Source organism: Lepus europaeus, chromosome 17, assembly GCF_033115175.1.
Source record: "Lepus europaeus isolate LE1 chromosome 17, mLepTim1.pri, whole genome shotgun sequence".
In the NCBI taxonomy this organism is placed as follows: Eukaryota; Metazoa; Chordata; class Mammalia; order Lagomorpha; family Leporidae; genus Lepus; species Lepus europaeus.
This window is the reverse complement of record NC_084843.1, coordinates 30924660-30951558: the sequence shown is the minus strand read 5'-3', so window position 1 is coordinate 30951558 and position 26899 is coordinate 30924660. Positions and strand designations below refer to the sequence as shown.

Genomic DNA, 26899 nt, shown 5'->3' with positions numbered 1-26899 from the left:
TCTGTATTAAACGCTGGTTTTAATAAAATGCACCCAGTTCACCCATGGAGGCGTGGGGCACTGGTTAGCAGGCACTAAATGCAAATTGTACGCTTCTTCCAAGATGGTGGCTGGAGCCTGAGCACTCGGCGACCTCAAGTGGCATCCTCGTGGGGGCGAGTTTCCTAGACAGAGCTGCTTCAGGCTCGCTTGTTCTTAAGATCCTCAAAGACCACATGGGCTGCGTTTCGTCCTGCGGCTCCCATGACACCTCCTCCTGGAAGAGAATTTCCCATGAGCCCATGCTGCATTCATGAATCCAGCAGGAAGCAGGCAAGACAGGGCTGAGAGCCTGCAGCAGAGTGTGGTGGGCAGCTTACAGGCTGGCACTAAGGCTGCAGGATTCTGGGTCCCCTCCAGGCTTCCTGCCCAGAGCTCGGGGAGGGGCTGGGCCCACAGTCCACACCCGCATGCCCCTCTGGCAGGCGAGCCACTGGGACACATAGCCCATAGGAATAAGGGGTGCAGCAGGAAGATGGGCGAGGGCAGTCTCCGTAGCCGAGCGGGCGTCAGTGTGCGGCAGCGCTGGCTTCTGTGGCACCCGGGAGTCTTGCAAGAGGCATAGGGTGGGATTTTAAAGCTGGGGAGCTGGACTGATCTTTACTGGTCTGAACCAGCTTGGGAAGTGAGGGACAAAGGATTTGGAGAGCTACCTCCGCTGGGCCGGACCCTCAGACCCCAGGAGCCGGCGTGAGGCCAGCCTGGCGGGGGCAGCGCTGTGTGCTCACCCTGCTCCCGGGATTCGAACATTTGGAACTCAGGGGCCAGCTTGGTTCAGGTAGAGGCATGTGCTTCCCTCCCTGCCTCCCTCAGCCCTTATCTTCTTCTTAGTCCACAAGTGTCTCCACCCGCCGCCTCCCCACCCCGCTACAGCCCTTGCAGCCCACACAGGGGAGTGGGCCAGGGGTCACTCACCAGGATGGGCCCCACTGCCGCAGAGGTAGAGGCCCTGGAGGGGGCTGCGGTAGCTGGAGTGCAGGGGCACAGGCCGGGCGAAGTAGAGCTGCTCCAGGGACATGGCGCCGTGGAATATGTTCTGTGGGAGGCAGGGCCGCCGTCAGTCTTACAGCCCTGGCCGGCTCCTTCCCCGCCCTGTTCTCCTCCCTCCAGGCTATCTCCCTGGGCTCCTACAACGCACAAGGGGAAGGGTAGGAGAGGGAGTAGACGCCTAAGGGAGGGGTGCAGTTTCCCAGAGGCCATTCTGGGGAAGACAGGCGAATGGGGGCATCTTCAGCCTGGGAGGAAACTGACCAGGAAAGCAAAGGCGGGAAGGCAGCGAGGGTTTGGCTGTGGGCTCTGAGTCCCCTCGCTCTGCCAGATAAGCAGAAGATTCTGCATGGGGCCGGTGCCGTGGCCTAGCGGTCAAGCTGCGGCCTGCAGCGCCTGCATCCCATATGCGCCCTGGACAGGTTTGTGTTTCGAATGCTCCATTTCCGATCCAGCTCCCTGATAATGCACCTGGGGAAGCAGCAGATGGCCCAAGTCCTTGGGCCCCTGCACCCATGTGGGAGACCCGGATGAAGTTCCTGGCTCTTAGCTTTTGGCTTTGAACTGGCCAGATCTGGCTGCTGCGGCCATTTGGGGAGTGAACCTTCGGATGGAAAACACCTCTCCCCACCCCCCACCTCTGTAGCTATCTTTTAAATAAATAAATAAATCTTAAAAAAGAAACTTTTGCCTGGGCATGGCAGTTGGCTGCTGTGGGAATGGGGTTCCTGGCCCAGGCATCCATCTGAGCCTGGGCTTGGGGGCCCAGGTGCCAGCAGGGTTACTGTGAATGGCAGCCAATGGGCAATGGGAACGGAGGGCGGTTCTGGTCCGCAGGCCTGGCTCAGTGCAGCCCCGGGGGGGCTGGATGGGAGGACCAGCATCGCTGGGAGTGTCCCTCACTCTGTCCCACAGGAGCCCTCCTGACGCCCTCACATCCACTCCTCTCCCATCTCCCCACCACTGGGATGGGGCTGCCTTCCTCTCCCAGCCTCCATCCAGCCTCCACTGCACACTGCTGCTCTCTGCTTTGCTGACCGGTGAGTGTCCCCAAGGCTTCGTGTTGAAATCCAAGTCCCATTGCCAGGCAGCAAGAGGGAGGAACCTAGCCCAGGCATGGGGTGTGGGGGCGGGGCCTTCCGGGGGCATCCAGGTGCAGCCCTCCTGAGGGAGCCCTGGTGGCTCTGGGACCAGGAAGAGACTCACGCGTGTGCTCTCTGCCCTTGTGTGGGAGGCCCTGCACTGCCTGGGGACCTGGCCAGCACAGACGCCAGTCCCCATAGGCAGCTCCTTGACCTTGGAATCTAGAGTCATGAGCCAAAATAATCTGTTCTTTATAAAGTTAGCCTGCCTCGGGTATTCATGTTTTAAAATCTACTTGTTGGAAAGGAAGACAGACAGACAGATAGACACACAGAGATCTCCCACCCACCATTTTACTCCCCAAATGCCTGCAACAGCTGGGGCTGGGTCAGATCAGAACCAGGAGCCTGGAACTCGATAAGCGTCTCCCACGTAGGTGGCAGAGACCCAAGTACTTGAAAAATCACCTGCTGCCTCCCGGGGTACACATTAACAGGAAGCTGGTATTGGAAGAGGAGTCTAGACTCAAACCCGGGCACTCCCATATGGGGTGTGGGCATCCAGGCAGCTGCACAAACACCCATCCCCAGGTATTTTTGTAGCAGTAAAGAATGGACTAATACAGGTACCAAGAGTGCTCAGGGCTACCTGGCCCCTGCTGTCCACAACCACCCACACCCTCCCTTCTGACTGCCAGCCCTTCCTTCCTCTGCCTAGACCGGCGCTGTCCACCGAAGTCCCCCACACACTTTCAGATTTACTAATAGCCACACTTAAAAAGTAAAAGCAAACTAGTGGAATGAACGCCAATATTCCAATACACTGAAAATGCATTTCAACATGTGATCCATGCAGCAATTATTCATCAGACACGTTACATTTTCCCGCCCTAAGTATCTGCAGCCTGGCATGCGTTTCACACCTTTCTGGGCTCCGGAGCCACCCAGGGCTACGATGTGGCTGCTATGTGGGAGCCCGCCTCCTGCCTGGGCTCCCTGCCTCCAGTGTGCAACATTCTGCCTGAGAGTGGAGCAAGTCAGAGGAGAGAGGCTGACGCCAACATCGAGGCTGAAGGCCACAACCTTGGTGAGCTTCTCAGATGGCACTATGCTGCCTGAGTTGTCCTGTCCCCTTCCTAGCTGTGACCACTTCTCAGTCCCCTCCCGGCTGTGGTCGGTGCCGCTGGTCTCCCTTCCCGGTGTAAAGCCAGGTGGGCCAGGCAGGAAGGGGAGGATGCAGGGCCCCCAGGCTCATACTCACCCCTCCAGGGAGCCCAAAGATTCTCTCCAGGTCGGGTGGAGTGAGGATGTCTCTGCCCAGCACGGAGCCCTTGAAGCCAGGGGCGTAGGCCTCGATGCAGTCAAACACTGGGTGCCCAACAGCAGAGACACAAGATGGCGTTAGGCGGACAGGAGGTGATATGGCTTGGAGAATTTGCCAAAATCCTTCAAATTATGTGCTGAAAGGGCTTATTTTATCCTATGCAAATTAAACCTCCAAAGTATAAAAAAAAAAGTCCAGTGCCATGGCACAGTAGGTAAATCCTCCGCCTGCGGTGCCGACATCCCACATGGGCACTGGTTCTAGTTCCGGCTACTCCTTTTCCAGTCCAGCTCTCTGCTATGGCCCAGGAAGGCAGTGGAAGATGGCCCAAGTACTTGGGCCCCTGCACCTGTGTGGAAGACTGGGAAGAAGCTCCTGGCTCCTGACTTCGTATCAGTGCAGCTCCGGCCGTTGTGGCCATTTGGGGGGTGAACCAACGGAAGGAAGAACTTTCTCTCTGTATCTCCCTCTCACTGTCTGTAACTCTACCTCTCAAATAAATAAATAAAATCTTTTTAGGCCGGCGCCGCGGCTCACTAGGCTAATCCTCCACCTTGCGGCGCCGGCACACCGGGTTCTAGTCCCGGTCAGGGCACCGATCCTGTCCTGGTTGCCCCTCTTCCAGGCCGGCTCTCTGCTGTGGCCAGGGAGTGCAGTGGAGGATGGCCCAAGTGCTTGGGCCCTGCACCCCATGGGAGACCAGGAGAAGCACCTGGCTCCTGCCATCGGATCAGCGCAGTGCGCCGGCCGCAGCGCGCCTACCGTGGCGGCCATTGGAGGGTGAACCAATGGCAAAAGGAAGACCTTTCTCTCTGTCTCTCTCTCACTGTCCACTCTGCCTGTCAAAAATAAAAAAAAAATCTTTTTAAAAATATCCACAGGGAAAACATATCAGCCATCACCAAGGCCCAGGGGTCCTGGCGCAGTCCAGTCCCCTCGTCTTTCCCATCTTACCCCAGCCTTAACACGAGGTGCCTTGTCTCCTCTTGCATATGCAAAGCTTTTGCCACCTCACTGCATTGCTCGAGCTCTTTCTTTGGCTCACCACGCACACCCTGTGCTGCACAGCCAGCTCCTATCTAGCCTTTCGCACCCAGCTCAGACGTGCCTTCCTTTGGAAAGCTCACAGCTTCCTCCTGCCAGTCAGCACAGCGTGCAGTGCTGCAGCGACTGCTTCCTTAGCTGGCTTCCCCCACCAGCCCGGGCCAGCCGGAGGACAGGACCTGTGTCTTTCTGGTTGTCCTCGCCCAGCGCCTGGCCCCAGCTGACAGCCAGCGGGTTGACTGGAGGATCCCCCGGGCACTGCCCTCCCCCGGGGTAGCACCTGCAGGAGGAGTGAGGAGGGAGGGCTGGGCTCAGCTCGGCTCTACCTCGGTCTGCATAAGCATTCTTCTCCTGCTCGTCCCACTGCTTGCCTGCAGCCAGAGTGTAGGGCGTGTACTGAGTGAACAGGGAGATGACATGGCAGCCGCGCGGGGCCAGCATTGGGTCCAGCGAGGAAGGGATGCAGAGCTCGATCATAGGCCTGGGACGAGCAGAGAGGGAGAAGGTTGGCTCTGGAGGGGCCAACTGTCACAGTCGTCACAGGGGCATTCGCAGGAGGGGCTCAGCGCCGCCCCTCCCCAAAGCAGTCTGGGCCAGCCTGAGGCCCTACCTACTCACAGGCCCAGGGTCCCAGGTCAGGCCCAGCCCCCTGATGGATGGCGAGCTGTCCTCACCTTCCTCCCCCGCACACCCTGTGCTCCTATCAGGGTTCCCAAATGCAAACGGTGCCTGACAGACAGACAATGTGCCAGACCAGCGGCCAGGCCTAAGGCAGCAGGTGCAGTTTCCCTGTGGTACGCCCCCCCACCCCACCCCATAGCTGCGGTTCTACAGCTGTGGACTCAGCCAACCATGGGCTGAGAGGACTCAGAGCAGAGTGTGTTCTTACAGAACTCGTCACTGTTCTGTGACTATTCACCGGCATTTCCACTGCCTTCGGTAGCAGACGTAGAAATGATCTGAAGTTCATGGACGGATGTGTGGGGCTATTTGCAAATGCTACACCATTTTATCTAGGGGCCTTGAACATCCTCAGGGGTCCTGGAGCCAACCCCCCCGGCCCTAGTCCCTCACGGCTCCCGAGGGCAGATGGCCTGAGCATCCTCCAAGGCCATGCGTGGGCCCTTCCCCCACTCCCCACATCCCTGAACTCGGGGGTCCACCAGGCCTCTCACCATGACTTGTCCAGGCCGGTCTTGATTGACAGCCTCTAAACCCTACTCCTCCCCCAGCAGCCCCTTCCCCTCTGTAATAACCGGAAACCTTGTTTTCTGGGGCTGGGCTTCTCCACTCACACCCCACTTCCTGTCCAGGAGGAAAGCCTGTGCCTCCACACTGCTCATCTCTTCTACCAGCCTTGCCCGTGGATCCTGCAACAGCAACCAACTGTAAAGACGCCCTAACCTCTTCTCCACACGGTGGCCAGCGTGGCCCTTCTAACGCGTGACTCGGGTTCTGCACCAGCTTTCCTGGAGTAAAGGCCAGAAGCAGTGGACAAGACCGGCAGGCCCTAGCAGCTGTGGGCCTCAGACCCTTCACTCCCAGGTTCTCCGTCTGTAGCCAGTCTGGCCCCTCTCTCTGCCTCCGACACAGCAGCACAGTGACCTCCGCACCTGACCTCCCTCCGTCTGGGTGTTCTTCCCCAGCGCCCCCCAAATCCGTGCTCTCCCTTCCTTCGGGTCTGCTGAAATATCACATTGTCAGAGAGGCTTCCCTCACCTGAACGGCAAGTCCTCCCCGCCCTGCAAAACACCCATCAGTGTGCGTGTGTGCGTGTGTGCGCGTGTGCGTGTGTGTTGTCCTGTATCCTCCAGGGAGAAGCTTAGGCCACTGGAGGCAGATCTTCTTGGCCTTGCTGCTCTGCACCCAGGTCCCTGAACCCTCGCTCCTCACCCTTCACTTGGGCCTCTCTCTTCTTCACCTTAGGCTCTAAGTAATGCGTCCCTGTCTAATTAGCAGCTCTACTTCCTACCCCAGCCCGATCCCCAGGCCTGCTGACCTGTACCCAGCGAGGCCTTCCCCAGCGCCTGTGGACAGTGTGCAGGATGGAAGGATGGCACCCTGGACCATCCACCCAGCTCGCCAGGATGGACTCACATCTGTGCTGGCACTGGGACCTGCTCGAGCAGTTTTGAGTGGGAGAGACCCCTGGTAAGTGGAGGAGGGGACTCAGTGACCACGGAGCCGCCATCTTCTCCCCAAATGCCAGCACTGTCCGCTGCAGAGCCCCGCCCCTTCCACTAACCTGTGATATACCCACTCACCTGCCCTGGCCTCGGGTTTCTTGCCTGGGATGCACTTTCTGTCCTTGGAATTTGAGTATGGATTGAGACAGACCCTAAGTCCCTGCGAAGGTTCCACGCCAGGCGGGGGAGGCTGAACCCTAAGCCCAGGGCCACCCACCTGCGTGAGGGCAGGCCGGCCACGGCATCCTCGAACGCCTGGTGGAGGATGGGGATGTCTTCGCAGTTGAGGTGGATGGAGCACTGGTGATGGGGCAGCGGCTGACCACTGGGTGCGTTGGGGGCTGCCAGGAAGCTGGGCAACCTGTCCACAGCCACTAAGAGACCGGAGGGGAGGGTGAGGTCTTGGGGCCTCGGTGGTGGACAGGCAGTGTGGAAGCAGGAAGAAGTCTTTCACCTCCAAACGGGGCGCAGGCTGGAGGTGAGGTGGGTGGGGCCCTCCAGCCCTCCCCAGCCTGGGAGAGTTATCACTCAGAGGATGGCAAAGACACTGCTCCGCTGTCCGGCACACCTCTTACCATTGATCTTGGTGACGGGAGACTGGGTGTCCAGCTGAGAGATTCTCTTCACAAACGCCTCGGGCAGCCACTCCTGGCAGGAGAAGGCTCAGTGAGGGGCCCTGCACAGCCACGGCCCCAAGGCAGCCGGCTTCCTCCTCTGCTCAGGCCGGCCCCACAACCCCAGCCTCCAGAAATCCTCCTCAGCCTTCAGAGCTCAGCCCACCACCTCCCCTGTGAAGCCTTCCTGGATACCTCTGCTCAGGGCTAACTCTCCTTCCTCTGCACTCAGCCACTGGACCCGGCTCTGCCTGCCCGGGCCTGGGCCAGTGGATTGCAGGCCTCGTTTCTGGGCTGAAAGCTCCTGGATAGAGCGGTCATCTCAGAACTGCCTTAACGAGGCGCTTTGCACGAATTGTTGGATTTTGTTAGTGGAATCACTCGGAAAAGGTGGTTCTTTGTCCCCAAGTGTAGCCTGCAGGATGGCTGGGAGCTTGGTGCTGAAATATTCATGCTATCTTTTAGGGACAGAGAAGGTGTAGACAGAAACTGCCCCAAGTCCTTGCCCCTGTATGTCCTCCTGCCCCGACTCTGGGCTCGGCTGGGAGACTTGCTTTGGCCAGTATTAGCAGATGCGATGCAAACAAACAGGATGGCACTGGCACGACTCAGCCTGCTTGCTGCTGCCCTCAGCCAGACCCTGAGAACATGTCTGCATGACTGGCCCGGGGATAATGACATACACAACAGGGCTGAGTTGTCCCTGTCACTCCAGCAGAAGCCACCCTGGACCGACCAGAGCCAGCCAACCCGCTGGTGTGTGAATGAGTCCAGCCAAAATCAGCAGAGTCAACTGGTTGACCCACAGCTAACCGCAGACAGACGGGCAAGCCCGGATCAGCTGGATTCAGGCAAGATCCTCCGAGTTCTCCAGATCTGGGAGCTAATACATGTCGCTATCTGCCCAGAAGTTTTGTGGTTGTTTGCTTTGCTGCATTAACACGGCAATAGGTCATCGTCAAAGACAGTGAGAGAGGAGAAATCGCAATAGCAGAAAAGCTGTAAAAATACCTCTGGATTGAAAAATCGGAGCTGTGTTCTCGCACTGGCTCTGCCGGTCGCCAGCGGCATGAACCGCTGCCTCGCTAGTGGGACCTCTCGTTTGCCACCTCCCCGTGATCTGTCTGCTTCCTACCCTGAAGCAGTCCTGGCTCTCTTGGGGCTCCCCGACCCCAACCCCATCTTCCAGCCTGTTCTTGGCACACTTTGCATGCCACGCCCCGGCCTCACCTGCGGCGTCAGCTTCAGGAAGGTGATCTGCGGCGATGCGTTGGACAGCACCACTTTGCTCCTCACCTCCTCGCCATCCTGCAGCACGACGCCTTGAACCCGGCCTTTGCCGCTCACCTGCACCCGCGCCACTGTCTGGAGCCCAGCAGAGAGAGGTCTCAGAACCCCCGGGGGAGGGGCAGCGAGGTGCAGATCTCATGGGCTTGCCACTGTCTGTACTGCCACAGACACAGCCTCCTCTTCTCAGATCCACCTGCCAAGTTGTGGCTTCGCCTTTGCCCCTGCTTCCTTCCCACCTACCCCTGATGGCTCAGCCAAAAAGCGGCTCAGGGACTGGTGACCTCAAAGTGGGTGGGGTGGTCGGAAGGACTGGGACCTCAGTGACAACTGCGCAGCCACGAAATAGGCTGTGTAGCCCAGGTTCTGGATTCTGAATCCACCTCCATCATCAGCACCAGGCACCTGAACCCAGACTGCAGCACCCTGGGATCCCTGCCAAGAGCCAAGGTGGGGCAGGGGGCGGTGCTGCACCTTTTCAGTGAAGATACTGGCTCCGTGGGCGGTGGCTGAGCTCGCGATGGCTTCAGAGAGGGCGCCCATGCCACCCTGGACGTAACCCCAGGCGCCCTGCCTCCCCTCCAGGGCCCCCATCACATGGTGGAGCAGCACGTACCTGAGGGCAGAGCGACGGAATCGAGGACTGCGGGTGGCTTTCAACCTCTCGGTGGAGTTTGAGGCACGAATAGTCCCTGCCGCCTTGTGCCTGCAGTGCCCTCTCGGCTCCCCTCCCCCCAGCCCTTGCCCGTCAGCCCTGGAAGGAGCTCAAGGCTCTCGTAGGAGCGCTCTGCTCTCCCATTCCGCACTCGCTGCCCACGTGTCCACGTCTACCTGCAAAGCCCGAGTGCCATCTGGGGGACCGCAGCAGTCCCCTGGGCTGGAGCCGCACGTGCAGCTACCCCCACACGTCTCCACTCCATGCTTTCTGGGCAGGCAACTTCAACACATCGCCTTCCCCCACACCCCATTCCCCTTCCCGGTGAATACAGGTTCCAACAGAAACACAGGTGTCAACCTTGACCCCTACCCGTCCCTCCTCATCAGCAACCAGCTGAACGCTGCCGGCTCAGCCTCTGAAGGGCACTCGGAGCCACCGGTTCCCTGCGGCCCCCTCTTCTCTCCGTTGGGCTGCACAGAGCTGCCCCGACTGCACCGCCTTGGCCTGCGCTTCCACCCGCAGATGTTTGTCCCTGCAGGTCCCGGAGCTCCGTCCCAACGCCCGCCATGCTCAGTCCTCCTCCCCTTGCTGCCCCAAGGGTATAGGCCAGGCCCCTGCAAGCCCTGCGGCCTGGGCACCCACGTTCCTTCCAAGCCACCCCTCTTCAGGTCCTTGGGTGGAGACTCCTCCCCTGCACTCCAGCCTGGGCCCTGCTCTCCGGCAGCCCGGAGCCTTCCTCACTCCTCTTCTGTTCAGCTGATTTCTCCTGCTCCTTCAGGTCTCAGAAAAAACATGTCTTCCCCGCAGAGGCCTTCTCTGCCCTACAGGTAGGCCCCCTGTTTAGCCTCCTATCTTATACTCTCGACACTTGCATTGCTTGCTCCGAGTCTCTCTCTCCCATTACAATTCCTGATCTGGTCACCATCCTACCCTAGCAGCCGGCACGGGCATGTGCCCATCAGTGTTTGTTGAAAGAGCCAAGATAAAAACAAATCACTCGGCCGGCGCCGTGGCTCAACAGGCTAATCCTCCGCCTTGCGGCGCCGGCACACCGGGTTCTAGTCCCGGTCGGGGCACCGATCCTGTCCCGGTTGCCCCTCTTCCAGGCCAGCTCTCTGCTGTGGCCAGGGAGTGCAGTGGAGGATGGCCCAAGTGTTTGGGCCCTGCACCCCATGGGAGACCAGGAGAAGCACCTGGCTCCTGCCATCGGAACAGCGCGGTGCGCCGGCCGCAGCGCGCTACCGCAGCGGCCATTAGAGGGTGAACCAACGGCAAAAGGAAGACCTTTCTCTCTGTCTCTCTCTCTCTCTCACTGTCCACTCTGCCTGTCAAAAAAAAATAAAAAATAATAAAAAAAAAAAAAAAAAAAAAAACAAATCACTCGAAGGCACATTTCACAAGCTGAGCAGGAGCTAAGCCTCCCAGAGACCCAAAGAGAAAAGGACAGGAGGCCCCTGGTGGGAGGTGCGGATTGGCTGGGCTGCCGCAGAGCTTGGCTGAGGGGTAGCAGCTGCCGCCAGGCCCTTTCCCCAGCCCTGGGCCCTGGGGGCCGGCGTCCCGTGTGCAGGACAATCCTGCCCGGGGAGAAAAGCCACACTGACAGCTTCTTGCTGCATCCTCTGCTGCACTGGCAGCACACACACACACATGCGTGCACACACGTGTACACAGACATGCACACGCAAATGCACAATATAACAAACACATATGTACACAGATGTACAGTATGCATGCACACATACTCACACAGACATGCACATACCCACATGCACACCTACATGTGTACACAGACATGCACACATGAACACACATGCACAGCACAGACATGTGCACAGACATGTTCACACACGCACAACACACATGAACGCATATGCACACACATGCACAACACACGTGTACACAGACATACACACGTGTACACATACACATATGTACAACACACATGAACACACATGCACACAGACATGCAAATGCACAATATAACAAACACATGTGTGCACACACATACACATATGTACAGTATGCATGCACACATACTCACACAGACATGCACATACCCACATGTACACACACACGCACAACACAGACACACATGCACACACAAATACAGAATACACACATACACAAAGGTGCACATAGACATGCATGATAGAAACACAGGTGCACACACATAAACATATAGGCACACACACGATACACATACAAATGTACAATACATACATACACACACACAGAGACACCCACATGCAGAAGCACATAGGCACACCACATACACACATACCCCTCATTTCCTGGTATACAAGGGACTCATTAAGTAATCCCATAACCTCAGTCTTCACTGTGTCTGACTGCCACCTCTCGGACTGGGCTGAGAGTGCACATCCCATGTACCCTGAGAAAGGCAGCTCCCTGTGCTGTGTGTGTATGTGTGTACACGTCTATTTATGTGTGTGTATGTGCATGTGTGCATTGTGTATATGTCTGTGTACATGTATGTATGTGTGTGTCTATGTATGCATGTGTGCGTGTGTGTGTGTGTGTGTGAACAGAACAGTGGCAGAGGAGTGACAGCCGGCTTTGTAAGAGGCTGGGAGTGTGAGGAGAGAAAGAGTAGAAGGGACAGGAGGGGAGTAAGGGAGGCATTCCTGCTGAGCTATCACACTGCGAGGAGGGGGCGAGGCTTTTCTTAGAGAAACAGCACAGAGCAGTCAATAAGGAAGATTTGGGGAGTTCAAATTGGGCTAGAAGTCCCCCACTTATTAGCTGTGTGATTTGGGGCAAGACAACGCCCCTCTCTGAACTACAGTTCTCAGACATTGCTTGGAGGGTTAAGCTGATGAGGCATCAAGTGTTTGGCTCATGGGGCTCACGCTGGGGGGAGGCCGTGGTCACTGCTGTCCTCATTCTGTTCCACTTCTGCCGCCCCCACCCCTCGCTCACCCACTTCCTGGAGTATGGGGACTCATCATGGCTCCAATCACAGCATCTGTGGCCAGAGTGGCTTTCAGTGGCTCTGACTCAAACCAGTGACCCAGCACCTAGACAGCAGAAGAGCAGGGAGTGGGTTCAGGGGCCTCAGGGGCCTGGGGGGGAGGGAGGGTCCCCCTTACTGCATGGTGGGGCCTGGGAGGTGGCTGGGAGTTACAGACCTTGGAGATGGGAGCCACGAGCACCTGGTAGTACTGGGGAAGCTGCGCTCCCAGGATGCGGCCTAGGAGAGGGACCACACAGCATTCATTGAGGCAGGCGGCACAGAGACTTCCAACCTGGCTGGGGTGGCAGGAGCGTGGGGGAAGGCCGGGAGGTGGGGGTGGGGGGCAGCGTGGCACAGCAAGTGCAGGCGACAGATCCTGGGCTGTGGTTTCTCCCCGGAGGTCCCTGTGCTGGAGGCTTGGTCCCTGTGTATGGTGTGGACATGGTGGGGCCTGGCAGAGGCAATGAGGTCATGGGCTCCACTTCACAGGTGGACTGATGCTGTCTCCTCCTGGTTATATAAATAGGGAGCCTGGAGTGCTCCCGTCTGTCTCCAGCCTCCTGTTCACCACGACGGACCTCTTGTTAAACCCGCTGCCAGTGTCAGGCAATTATAGCAACACAGAATGGACTTGGCCTCTCAGCATGGCCTTATCTGTAACCTGGGCTATCGTGAGGATGAACGATGCACAGAGAGCATTTCACAGGAACCGATCACCCTTTGGCTGCTGGGTTTAGCTTTGGACGTCTTTTACCTGCCCCTACTCCCTCACTTCGAACCTGGAGGCAACAAACGCCCTGAGGCTGGCTAACCCATCCCTCTGGTAGTGGGTTCAGGTCACTTTCGAGAGTAACTGGTCACCAATGCGTTGAGGGCAGGGGTCATGGTCCCCAGCTCTTGGGGCTCTGATGCCTGGTTCTGGGCCTGGCATATAGCAGCTGTTGAGTCAATGCATTGGACTGGTGCTCTGAGATGCATTTGTGATAGCTTCCACCTCTCCCCAATTCGCCACTCCTGGTAACCCAGCAGTGCCGCCCACTCTCTGTAGCTGGCACTCACCCACGCCCCGCCCAGCCTGGGGAATGTTTAAGGATTTAAGTATAAGGGAGGATGTGCATTTGTTATATGTAAATATTATGCCGTTTTACATAAGGGAGTTGAGCATCCAAGGATTTCGGTATCTCCAGGGGGTCCTGGAACCAACCCAGTGTAGATAACGAGCAAGGCTCTATTTTTAGACTAAGATTTTCTCAGTAAAGTGCTCTGAGCATCCCTTGGGGCTGCCTTGGAGGGGCAAGGTGCCAGGCATCAGGAACACAGGCTCACATGCCGGCCAAGAGGGTCACTTCTCACGCCTGGGGACTTACCTGCCTTCAGCAGAGGCGTGAGGGTGGACAGCGACTTGAGCCTTTGCAGCAGGCGGCCCTGCTGGAGGGCCGCCAGGTCCACAGGGGCTGCGTCCAGCAAGGGGTCAATCGCTAAGACCAAGCGGCTCAGGAACTCCTCGTATCTGGGAAAGGCCTGGGACAGAGCTCTAGGTCAGGGCCCCTTGGCCTGAATCCTATGAGGACCCAGTTCTACGCCCTGCCCCCCAGCTGAGACCTGGAGGCACCCAGGCCCTGCTCTGCTGAGTCGTCCGGCCCTAGGTCTGTGAGCTGATGACAACACCAGGGAGAGGGCGCCAGAGGAGTCTGGAGACCTGGGCAGTGGGAGAGCCACCTGCAGTGGTGACAGGGACCAGAGGTTTATGCTGGCTAAGACCAGTCAGCAGCCACCAAAAACTGGCCGGATCCCAGGTGTGGTCTCCGATACACCACGGTGTCCCTTAAAAGGTTCTGCTCATGGCCTTTGCCCTTCCGTTCTTTACCCCATCTCCCAGATCGCTGCTGGCCCTCTCTTGCCCTGAAGCGTCAACACGCCACCTGGCCACACACAGGCGCCCAGCCTGCATCTCTCACCTCTCACCATCTCTTCCTGCCTGGCTTCTGGCCCACACCCTTCCTTCACTGGGTGGGCTGCAGGAGCCAGGAGGGAGGCCGGGGCCACCAGAGCCCTTTCTTGATTCTCAGCCCAGAGCTTTTAACTTGATTCTTCCCTACCCATGGAATTTCAAGAAGCCTTGCACAAGGTTGTGTGTGGATCGACATTCAAGAAGCCTAGGTAGAAGTGAAGTTAAGGGGCTTTCTGCAGAGTAGGCCTTTATGTGACAACCTTCAAGGACAGGACCAGGAATCGGGCCCCTTATGCCCCCCTGCAATGGGAGCTGGGCCGGTGCCTCCTGCTTGTGGGATCATCACTGTGCGGGCACAGCCACCGGCCTGCAGGCCCTCACCCCAGCCCCATGCTCCTGAGCCGGGCAGCATTAGCGGGGACGGTGGAGGTGCAGCACAATCCACTTTCTCAGAGCTGAGCTCCCTCGAGCTGGCATTTAGATCAGTGGTTAAGACACCTGTGCCCCACACTGGCATAGCCTGGCTTTGGCTCCTGACTCCTGCCATTGCAGACCCTGGGAGCCAGCAGTGATGGCTCAAGTAACCAGTCCCTGACTCCCCTGTGGGAAACCTGGATGGTGCTCTCCGCTCTCCGCTCTCAGCCTCAGCCCCAGCTCAGGTTTGGGCATCGTGGGCATTTGGGGAGTGAACCAGCAGATAGGAACTCTCTTTGTCTGTGTCTCTGGCTCACAAATACATCAATTTAAAACAATAAAATAAAAACACTAAGCTCCGCAGGTGATTCTGCTCCTCAGCAGGCTTGGCAACTGCTGGCCAGAGAGCAGCGTGCGCTGTGCCTGGGGCTGTTTTGGTTTTGCCCATCACTAGATTAACACAACAGGGAGCAACACACTTGGATTGTATTAGCATAGATTCTTCTTATAAACATGTCTCCACTGGGATATGGCTTCATACTATGCCTTCGGCTGATAGCCAGACTTGGCACAAAAATGGCCCTCCGGACACTTTCTATGCTGCACAATCAGTGGCGACGTCGTCCGGACAGAGCCACCCCCACCCGACAGGTCCCAGAACGCAGTCCCCGGGATTGTGTTCCCATGACGCGCAGTCTTCCTTTCCCAGAACTGCACGTGGCGCGATGCTTTCTTGCCCTGGGTCGCAGGGGCCTGAGGCCGACTTGAGTGAATCCTTATTTCATTCTCCTGCCTGAAGGTCCTGGTGCACTCCATTCTAGACTTAGCTGACCCTCAGCTTCCCTCCGTCTGCGCCTCTGTGCACTCTGATATGGACACCCGCTTGGAATTCTGCCTGGAGGTGGGAGGGACATGGGCACACACAGCGTCTGCCCGGCCCAGGAAACCCAGCAGGTGACACACGTGACACACACGGGTCCAAGACCCCAGCGCCCGCTGGGCTTAACTCCGGTGCCCCATCCCCTCTCCTCGTACTGACTGAGACAGAAGCGGCAGAGCCCTCCCAGGGAGGCAGTGGGGCCTGTCCAAGCCCCGTGGCCTTTGGACAATGTGTTCTAGGGGAATTCCGATCAGGCCCATTTCCTCTCAACAGCCACCTCCAGGCTGGGGAGGGACAGGGACGGCGGTCACCGGTCACTTTCCCTACCTGGGCGTCCTTCTGTGAGAAGCGTGCGATCTGCTTCTGGTTTTCCGCTGTGTCTGTGCCCAGCAGCAGGGACCTGGGCACCCTGCTCCCCGCGCCCTCTTCCAGCATGGGGGTGAAGGAGTGCGGGTTTCGGAGGTGAAGCCTCAGCCCGTGTTTCTGCAGAACACAAACAGAGTAGCAGCTGGGACTGCCGCCTGTGCCCGAGCCTCCTCCTGTGGCCAGTTAGGTGCCTGTGTGCGGTTCCCGGATGTGGCCCTGCTTCCTGTTTCTGTAACATAAGTTCATCAAAAGTCCATTGCCTGGGGCCGGCGCTGTGGCGTAGTGGGTAAAGCCACCGCTTGCAGTGCCGGCGTCCCATATGGGCACTGGTTCAAGTCTTGGCTGCTCCACTTCCCTATCCAGCTCTCTGCTGTGGCCTGGGAAAGCAGTAGAAGATGACCCAAGTGCTTGGACCCCTGCACCAGCGTGGGAGACCCGGAAGAAGCTCCTGGCTCCTGGCTTCGGATCAGCACAGCTCTAGCCATTGTGGCCAATGGGGGAGTGAACCAGCAGAAGGAAGACCTCTCTCTCCCTCTGCCTCTCCTTCTCTCTGTGTGACTTTTAAATAAATAAAGTCTAAAAAAAAAAAAGAAATCTATTGCCACACTGTATCAGAATAAGGCATATCACACCACACCATTCCACACCTCACCACATCATGCCACATCAACACTATACCAAACCACACCACACCACACCATACCACACCACACCACACATTATATATCAAACCACAGCATACCATACCACAATATGCTATATACTATATCACACCATACCACTCCACACACTACTTACCAAGCTCCTCCACACATTCTATATACCAAACCATGCCACACTGTGCCATACACCATATCATACCATGCTGTGCTGTGCTACACCTTATTACATACCACACCACGCCACACTACACCATTGCCTGTGCCAGGGACCATCCTCGAGTTTATAACAATTAGCTCACAATGACTCTGGAAGAATTACAACGCTCTTTGTACAAGGGCAACAGTGGAGGTTCAGAGAAGTTAAAAACCTTGTCCCTGGTCACTCTGCAAGGTGGACTTGGGCTTCAAAATAAGATCTCTGTGCCTGCCAAGCCCTGGCTCTCAGCACCAGGCTAGAACTGCCCTACTGTGGAAATAAGTAGCCAAGCTGAGGAGGCACAGGAAAGCAATGGCTACATGAAAATCTGTACTTGCAAGGAAGATCAATTATTTACACGGAAAACTTGTGTGTACTTTGTAGGGGCACTTACCCTAGGAATGCTCTCAACGGAGGTCCCCTGGTGCAGTTAAAGCGTGACTTGATTCACCAAGGCCTGCATGGCACACAGAACCCTCCACAAGCATCTACTTCTTTGAAGGAGGCCCAGACAACACCTGGGGCGCACTGCTCCCCCTGAGAGCCCTGCTGCCCCCGCGGGCTCCAGATCTGTGGTCTGCTCCCTCGTCCCTGCCCCTCACCCTGCATGGCTTCTCTCCGAAGCACTTGTCGCCACGTGGCCAGCTCCTCTCCCTCCTGCGGAAGGTCAGCTCCCTGAGGTCAGGGGCTCACTCTGCTTTTCTCCTGTTCATCCCCCAACGTGTAGACAGAGCAGCAGCAAGTCCTCTGTCGACCAAAAGCTGACAGCTACGCTGCCGACAGTGGACGGCTCCAGGGCACGGTGAGAGAGAAGCGTTAGCCAGGCAGAAAGACCCTGCCAGCGACTGGAGCTGGAGCCGCCCCAAACCAGGGACCCTACAGGTGCAGAGGCTCAACACGGCATTGAGCACTCTACTTCTTAGCAATTCCCACACTGATGGGGTTCGGGAGACCGTGGGGTCCGTCCTAACACTGAGATGACTAAGTTGGAGAGTTGGGGGAGCTTCCAGCTTGCTCCTGTACATACAGTGGATTCTTCTATTTATTTATTTGAGAGGTAGAGTAACAGAGAGTGAGAGGGAGAGACAGAGAGACCTTCCTTCTGCTGGCTCACTCCCCAAATGGCCACAACAGCCAGAGCCGAGCTGATCTGAAGCCCAGAACCAGGAACTTCTTCTGGGTCTCCCACGTGTATGCAAGGGTCCAAGGACTTGGGCCATCTTCCACTGCTTTTCCAGGCCATAGCAGGAGAACTGGATCAGAAGAGGAGAAGCCGGGACTAGAACCCAGCACCCATATGGGATGCCGGCACTGCAGGCAGAGGATTACTGAGCCACAGCACCGGCCCTACAGTGGATTCTTTAACCTCATGGGGCATCCTCAGCTCCTCTGTCCCTCACTCTTGACGTCCTGTGCATTGCCACGTGTCGTGAACGCCACCCGGGAAGCTGGCCATTTCCGTGCACGTCTGCCGCCCTCAGCCTGAGCCCGTCTTGAGAAGCGCTGCAGCAGCTGCCGTGCTGGCCCGCACTGTCCGCTCCTGTCCGCACCGTGACCCACACCAGCCAGACGGTGCCACGTCGTGAAGCTCATCACTGCTCTCTGAGTAAACACCTCTGCCGAGCTCCCGTGGCACTGGCGCGGAGCGAGCCTCCGGTCCTGGCCTGCAAGGCCCTGTCTGCGCTAGCCTCTGTCCCCTCGCCCCTGCGCATCACCTGGCTGCTCTGGCCACAGCGGCCTTCCTCCACTGCCCTCTGGCCGCAATTCTCTCTGCTCCAGTGGCCACGTGGCTCATGACCTCTTGGCATTCAAATGTCACCTCTTCAAAGAGGACTTCCGGGTTACCTCTCTCTCTCTCTGTTCTATTGCCTCGTTTCTTTAGTTCCTGGTACTATCCCTGTCTATCTGAATTTCTCTTGCTAAGAGCAGACCCCCGGCCTCCCCGATTCACTGCTGTACCCTTGAGGTCTCTCAGAAACACTCGCCCGATGTACGAATCCATAGCCTCCCTCCCACTGCCCCGGCGTGGCATCCGGAAGGAACCCAAGAGTTACTTCAAGGGTAATGCATTGAATGTGAATAAGCTTTGGTTCTAGGACTTTCTCTTGCAAGTGAAGCCTGTGGCATTCTTGGTGGTTTTAACTGCAGAGTAAGAAGGAGAAAATTCAACGACCCCTGGGTTAGACCTACCATGCGGTTCTCCCCTGAAGTAAACAGAGCAACAAGCAGTCCCCCCACGCCTACCTCCTGGGCTCCCCCAGGAGATGGCTCAGCGAGCACAGCCAGCCCAGGAGGGAATAGCAGGGAAGGGGCAAGGTGGCTGAGGGACCACTGGTCTGGGGGACTTAGGACAGAGTCAAATTCGGGGTCTTCTGTTTCAGAGACCCAGAGCACCTCCACCCCTGAACCAGACCTGCCCCCGAGAGCCGGGGACTCCCTCTTCCTCACGTTCCCCAGGCCTTGCTGGGGATCTGCCGGTTTGAGAGTCCTGGCTCCTACAGGTTCCCAGGAGGAGGGGGCAGCAAAGGCACACGGCTGAGACCCGGAGATCACTGAGGGAGGGCAGGGGTTGCCTCTGGCTGTGAGGTCAAGGCTGGCCCGGAGGGAGGTGGGACACGGGGGACGAAGTCTCCCTTCCCCCAGTGCAGGGACTCTGTCCTCCCAGCATGGACTCTGCCACTTCGTGTGGGGCCACTGTGGAAGCAAATTCACTGTAGACAGGACTGGCAGGCGCCTCAGCCCCTGGCTCACAGTGAGGCAGGGGCGGGGCAAAGACCTGAGAGCAGGCAGGCCCCGGTCAGGCTCCACCAGGGCTGAGCAAGCCTTGCACAAAGGCTCCCAGGATCCTCTCTGCACAGATCAGTGGCCAGGGGAGGCGGAAGTCCCCGGTGCCCGCCTCCTGCTCCAGCTGCTGTGGGCAGAAGCAGGGCTCACAAGGCTGCTCTCACCGCAGGCAGGTGTCCCAGGAGGCTCGGTTAAGACCCCAGCAAGTGAAGGGGGCAAGGCAGAGCAAAGTGTGTTTTTCTAAAAAGGTCTCATTTTTCTGTGGAATTTCCCAATTTTTGAGACCCTGGGTAGAAGGCAGCAGGGGGACCACATGGGCCAGACAGGTCCTCAGAAGGGAGAGAGGGAGGCCCCAGGTGGGGGTGGGGACATCACCCTGGCCCATCACAGGGATCCCATGGAGGGTGGGGGACATGGAGCTCCGCCCACCACTGTTCCCAGCTCCCGGGGCTGCTCTACCTGCAGTTCCAGGTCGGTGTAAATCTGTGGCCTCAGCAGGCTGAGGAGGTAGGACGCTCGGGAGAACTTGAACCCTGGAATGAAACCAGGTGGTGTCAGTCACCAGCCGTCACCCCCCCGCCCCCACACCGCCTCTCCTGGCTCACCTGGGACGATCTCCTCGGTGACAGCTGCGCCCCCGATCACATGGCGCCTCTCGAAGACCACCGTGTTCACCCCCAGCCGCTGCAGGTACGCCGCCTGAGGGGGCACAGGGCTCCCTCATTACCCACGGGAAAGCTTGGGGCTGACCTGCGCCCTTGGGTGCTCACTGCGGGGCCAGCTCGTGCTGCCCCTGTCCTGGAGTGCCATTCCCTTCACTGCCCTTCCATCCCCACGTCCCCAGCTGTCTTCTAAGATCCGCATGCCTGCCCCTGCCCTCTCCTTCCCGGCAGAAGGGCACTGTCCCTCCCTAGAGGCCTGCCGCCGGGACATTCCATTGCACCCTGCCCACCCGTCCCAGGCTGGCTGGACTCGGAAGGTGAAGCCAGGCTGCTTCGGGTCAGCTGCTCATTCTCTTCCTGCAGGTGCCTGAACGTAACCCTACTCGCTCTGCCTGCTCCATCGGGCTGCTGTGAGGATGAACAGTCGGTCCCTAAATGGGGCTTAGCACAGCCCCTGGCGCTGGGAGCGGGTGTGATACGTGAGGCTGTGGTTACAGGGGGCAGTGATGCAGGGGCCCCTTAGTTTCCCCCCAACTTAGTGGGAAACAATACATTTTTGTTGCCTGGAGCTGGCTGTGAGTCTCCAGTCCCACAGTGCTGGTCTCCCCAAGAACACAACACGATTTCCCAGAATGCAGTGCAGAAGTCCAACCTTTGAAACAAGTCCACTTGGCCACCACTACCGTGGCCCAGCACTGCGAGGGCGTCATCTCGTTTCATGCGCTCCGCCCTCCTAGAGGCAGGCGCCGAGGTGAGAACACCCAGCTTTGGCGAGGGGAACGGCTCGTCTCGGGCTCCCAGAGCAATGAGTGGCCATGTCGGGGATCCCGGGAGCTATCCTCTGAACACCCCTCCCCACGGAGAAGGAAAAAGGAGCAGCCCTGAGCCGGGAAGCATGCGGAGGGGCCGTGTGATTCTCCCGTTGGCCGTGGCCGTTTCACAGAACGACCACCTTGAACACGGCACCTCTGGGACCACGATGAGCTGATAAGGAGCAAGCACAGTACAGTTCTCAGCACAAACGAAAGCTAGGTCATGGTGGCACCTACAGGACCCCAGACACCTGATCTGTAATTTACAACATTGATTTCCTATTCCTCAAACAAGAGCTCATCTCCCAGACACCTGCGCCCTCAGCTAGAACAAGGGGCTGCTACGTCTTCCCCAATTCTTCATGCGAGTCTACCCTTCCGGGGATAAGATTTGCTGAGGTACCTGGTCCGAGGGCTGTCCCAATTTCTGACAGCCTAGAATTGAGAGCACATCCCCACTTTCTTAGACCCCCTCCAAATCCACCCACGCTCACACCCTGGAGAAGTTTCTTTCTTGCTGAGGCGGCCTGAGGACCCCGGGGGTGCGTCTCCCTCACGGCACTGGGTAACAAGCCGAGCAGCAGCCGCGGGACCTTCCTGGCGCTCTGGCTGAGGGGCATCCACACGAGCCTCCTCGGCCGGCAGCTTCTCATCACAGGAGCCCTGGTGTGTGAGAAGCATCACGGCCAGGTCCTCGAGCCACGTGACCTCGACCTACAAGCCGCTCCGTGCGGGAGGCACTATTACTCTCCCTTGACTGGCTCAGAGAGGCGGAGGGATTAGTCTTAAGCTTTATGGACAGAAAGTGGCAGAGCTGGGAGATGAGATCTTGTTTGAGGAATAGAAAATCAATGTTGTAAATTACAGAGCAGGGCAAGCATTTGGCCTAGCTGTTAAGATGCCACTTGGGATACCCAATCCCATATTGCAGTGCGGGGTTCAGGTGCAGGCTCTGCTTTCTACTCCCACTTCCCGACAATGCCTTCCTGGGAGGCAGCAGGTGATTGTTCCCGTAACCCAGATGGGAGACCCAGATTACAAAAAATTAATGTATCTTAATAGCAGAGAGAGAGAGAGAAAAAAAAATCTTCCATCCATTGTTCACTCTCCAAATGCTGTAGCTGTGGGGCTGAATGAGGCTGAAGCCAGGAGCCTGGAACTCAACCTGCATCTCCCATGTGGGTGGCAGGGACTCAAGTACTTGGGTCATCTAGGGTGTACATTAGCACAAAGCTGGAATCACAAACAGAGCGGGGGGACGCGGAGCCACGCACTCCGATATGAGATGTGTGTATCCCAAGGAGCATCTTGACCACTGAGCCCAGTGCCTGCTCTTGGAGACCCAGATGGAGCTCCTGGCTCCTGGCTTTGGCCTGGCCCAGCCTTGGCTGTGGTGGGCATTTTGGGAGTGAACCAGTGGGTGGAAGATCTCTCTCTCTCTCTCTCTCTCTCTCTCTCTCTCTCTCTCTCTCTCTCTCCCCCTGTGGTATCCTTCTGTCTCTGTGTCTTTAAACAAGAAAATGAAATTACTGATCAGTTGTCACATAAGTTTCCCTGCAAGACGTGCGTGTGGAATGGATGTGTCACCTGCAGGACTCAGATTGAGCATCAGGCCCTCGGCACCCCATGTTGTTTCTCTGAGAGCCCCCAAATTGATAGATTCCACGTCCTGTGGCCTTGACTGCCCTCAGTGGCATCCTAGGGAGTTCACGGACTCAGGCTAGAGGAGCAGGGCCTGAGCTGGGATCCTGCGCTGGCTCAGCCTGGGGTCTAGAAGCCAGCTGTGCCACAGACAGAGGCCCCAGGCCTCTGCTAGCCCGGCCGCCTCTCTCTGTTTCCAGGTCGCTCTGGATGTGCTGTGCTGTATACTCCAGGGGATAGGTCTCAGACTGAGCTGGGAGCACACGGCTCTCTACACGAAGACTGCTCATGACTACGAGTCAGCCCCAGGGACCCGATCTCCGGGCTCCAGACTGCTCCCAGGCGGCATGTATAACGCACTTTCCCACCTTTTCCCCAACTTGCTTCTGAGAGTCCCTGACAGGCCACAGCGGCAACCACGCGCTTAAGGCCAGGACCGGGAGGCGCACTGTCCATCCAGTCCTGCTCAGCACCGGGAACCTGGCCAGCTGCCTTTTCCTCTCTGCGGTTGCCTTTATGCCACTAGCTTGCACCTGCTCCCCGCTCCAGCCCACCCCACAGCTGCTGAGAGCCACAGGCCTGGGGGCCAGCGAAGGGGACCCAAGTGGGAGCTACTCACAGCCACCAGCCCGTTGTGTCCTGCAACGAGACAGAGGGGAGGGGGGGACAGCGTCACTGGGCAGAGGACAGGCAAACGCGGTCACTCAGCCCCGTGAAAGTCCATCATGACCAACACCCCCCCCCCCCCACCTCACACTCAAGCTTCCCAGTGGCATCACCGGGGCTCCCATTGCTCGGGGAGGACCAGGGGACTGTGTCTGAGGGCGCAGCACGGCAGGGAAGGCAAATGCAGGTGGCTGGCAGGTGGGCGTGTCCCCTGTCTCCAGCCTGGTCTGGAACCAGCGGCCAGCCAGCCAGGCAAGTGCAGCTCACGGGCACAACTACTGTGTGGCTCCCGGTGGGCACGGTTGGGCCCTAACATGTTTATTCGCCTAGGGCTGCCTTTGCCCATCCCCAGGGATCCAAATGTGAATTTAGATAAAAAATGAAGTCTGCTCAGGCAGAACGCTCTTCAGCAGAGAACAGGCCCAGGCAATTTGCAGGGAGTCGGGGGCAGGCCTTGCGGGGACCCCCAGCCTGCTTCCCTCCTTGCTGACAGGCGGTCGCTCAGAGCCTTTACAGGTGTCAGGAGACGCCATGATCCCTGAGCACCAATCCAGGGCTGACGCAAAGCAAGTGCTCTGAGACACAGCCACAGACAGGGGCGGCCCAGTGCTGCGGAGTGGGTTTCCTTTTAAATTTCCCTCCTGGAGACCCCCGGATTTTAGAGGTCACTGAGCCAGCTTCTCATCTGTGGAGGGAATCCCTCACACTGAGCTTTTCAACCCCTCTTGTCCAGGACCCTGGGGAAGACATGCACGTTCACGCCGTGTCCTGGGCCGCACACGCACAGGTTCACAGACACGGGTGTCAGGAGCCTGGAGGTGAAAAGCAGGTGCTACTCCACGTGGGTGCATTTCATGTTCAAAGGGTGCTGGTTGCTGTGCTATTTTTAAGTACTTGTGAAACCTTTCCTAAGACAGTTTTAAAAATACGCTGGTGGGGGCTCACGATCGGGTGCACAGAGTCGCCTGGGGGGCCTTCTCTCGGTGCACACAACAAAGGTGAGGCCGGGAAGTCGGGAGTCCTGCCCGCTCCTGCTGTTCACCCAGGGCCTGGCCTCAGAGAGGCTTTAGATCCTGGAGAAGCAGAGCAGGGGGAGATGCAGCGAGTGAGGAGGAGAGCCCGTGGGCCGTGCAGTGCACCCACACCTGGGCAGGCCCGTAATAAAATATGGGAACCACTGGTCTTGTAATTAATGAGTGCCAATCACCAACCTTGGAAAATGAATAGAATCCTCCAGACCACCGGGTCCAGTTCAATCATGACACACAGGCCCACGCAGGCAGGGAGACCTCGGATGACAAAGGTCCAGGAACCCCCAGCCCAGGGCTCCTCCTCCAGCCCTGAGGCTGCCAGCCCGGCTCAGGCCCAGGTTGCCCCCAGGGGTCCTCAGGCAGCATGCGTGGCCCTGTGGCACTGGCCCACCCCAGTGGGCAGGGTCGAGGTGCTGGGCGTCACCTCCCATCGTCAGGATCCTAATCCCCAGCCAGCAGGCCCTGGAATCTGTGTTTTCCCAAGCCCCTTGGGTCATTCTCAGGCACACTGAGTCACAAGACTGAATCAGGGTCATCTTGGAGGTGCGGCCATGCACTGGTGACTTCAGGGACTCAGCCATCACCATGACCTCAGCAGATGTCACTCAGTTCCTGCCCCGGGCCTGAAACGCCTTCAGACTGAGCTTCCGGTTCTGTCTGGCAGTCACAGAAACCTCTCAAGGGACACACTCACACCTTCGGGCAGCTCACCGAGACAGCTGGTGACCCACGGGGGTCAACCTGACCCTCCAGAGACAGCAGGTGTGGAAGGAGGTGAGGGGGCTTCCTTGTCTAGAGCCCACTTAGTGGGCATGTTGGCGCTGGCTCCCACCCGCCCAGGGAGTTAGGGAGCTGGCTGTCAGAAATAGCCATTGTTAAAGATGAAAATTGGTCAACTTACAATTAAACACATTCTATTGAAAACAAAGGGAATAAATAGTCAAGAATCATCACTTTCCAACAGTACATCTGACTACTACCTATGTCTCTGTGGCCACTGGCCTTTGTGTATCTGAAAGGTGGACACAGGGAACAGGGGTCAGAAAATGCGAATCCAGGCATCCCTCTGTGTGGCGGAGGGGGAGGGATGGTTCTCGGACCCCTGCAGGTACCAAACTCTGAGGCCGCTCAAACCCCTCGGGTAAGTGCTGGATCTCTGCATATAAACTACGCAATCCTCTGATACTTTCAGTCATCTCTGGGCTATGTACAATCTCTAAGCAATGTAAGTGCTGTGTGCACAGGTGCTGGACTGCACCATCTAGGGAATGATGGGAAAAGTCTGCATGTGCAGTATGGACATGACCACTGCAGGCTTAACTACAAGGTACATGACCCATGCTTGGTTGAAACTGTGCCTGTGGAACCTATGGACACAGAGAGCTGACCACCTATGTGTATTGTGTACATGTACACACATGTGTGTACACACATGTATGCATGGACATGCGCACACACATGTGTACACGCACACACTGATATGTGTGGACATGCATGTATATATACATGATATGTGCCTGTGTGTACACGTGTACATGTACACACCTGTATGTGTGTGGACATGCATACACGTAGATACATACACATGCATGTATAGATGCACAGGCACACACAATCTTCCTATTCAACATCTGCCAGCTTGCAACTACTGTTAGTATATACATATATGAAGAAATACAAGGGCTGCCACTTGAGAGCCATGTTCCAAGCTTCTCTCTGTAGACTCAGCTGGAACCAACATTTCCAGGGCCCTGAGTGAGCGTGAATGGGACGCCCCCAAGGGAAGGCCACCTGGCCCTGGGCCTGCTGCCTCACCCAGGCGCCAGCGGGCTTGGGACTCCTGAGCCTGGGGACCAGCAAAGTGCGGCAACAGCACCGTAGCGTCCACCCAAGTTCCAGGGGGCAGGCAGTGGGGCGTCCCCTCTGCAGATGCGCAACGGGGTCTCTGAGGCTGTTCTGATTTTCCCAAAGTCCCCGTTATGGAATGATTCCAACTTCCATCAGAGACAGCGACCTGAGCCATGACGGAGTGGTGACTGGAACCCTGGCACAGGGGAGGCTGGCCTTCACTTAGCACCACCCCAAGGCTCTTTCCTTCTGAACCTGGTGTGCCACACACTTTCCCAGAACATGTGGGAATGGCTAACTTGGCAGGAGACACATGGGAACCCCTAAGTTCACTGAGCCTCTCTTGTCATTCGAGAAGGCAAGAATTTGCCCCAGATCCCATGGCAACTTGATGGCAGAGTGCGAAGTGAACCCTGGGCGCCTGGCTCTCCACTCTCCTGGCGGGGGAGCAGAGTGGAGCTCAGCCACGGGCCTGCCTCCCTACCTGCAGCTCGGCTGGGCCCCGCCTGTTACCTGCTCCTATCACCACCGCGTCGTACTCGGGCTTCAGGCGTCCCTTGCCTACTGCATGAGCTTGTCTCCAGGCAGGGCACGGAGAGGGGCCCACGGCCCTGCGGAGAGCACGGGCAGCCATGTCCGCTGTGGGCTGGCCACACCCAGGCAAGGGAGGGGGCGGGGAGACTGGAGGAAGAGGGGAGGAGCTGCAGCGCTGCTGCTGGCTCTTGGCCCTGGGCCAGGACAAGGGGGCCTTGGGGCTCCTCCTGCTGAGTCTGCGCGGCGCAGCATGGGAG

At 57.7% G+C, this 26899-nt stretch overlaps 1 protein-coding gene across 2 annotated transcripts; it reads right to left on the bottom strand.

The window, feature by feature from the left end:
* On the bottom strand, positions 1–26754 carry PYROXD2 (pyridine nucleotide-disulphide oxidoreductase domain 2). 2 transcript variants are annotated; one of them, XM_062214490.1, is made up of 16 exons: positions 26622–26754; positions 23183–23202; positions 20054–20147; positions 19908–19981; positions 15768–15923; positions 13563–13716; positions 12371–12432; positions 12162–12259; positions 9038–9179; positions 8507–8641; positions 7238–7310; positions 6880–7036; positions 4803–4957; positions 3370–3476; positions 955–1075; positions 1–256 (listed from the first exon to the last, which is right to left on the bottom strand). In XM_062214490.1, the coding sequence occupies exons 1-16, from the start codon at positions 26740–26742 to the stop codon at positions 180–182; spliced, it is 1746 nt and encodes a 581-aa protein (XP_062070474.1). In that variant the 5' UTR covers positions 26743–26754; the 3' UTR covers positions 1–179. The 2 variants fall into 2 exon arrangements, with proteins under 2 accessions (XP_062070474.1, XP_062070475.1); XM_062214491.1 differs by lacking the exon at positions 15768–15923.
* Positions 26755–26899: the final 145 nt, after the last annotated feature.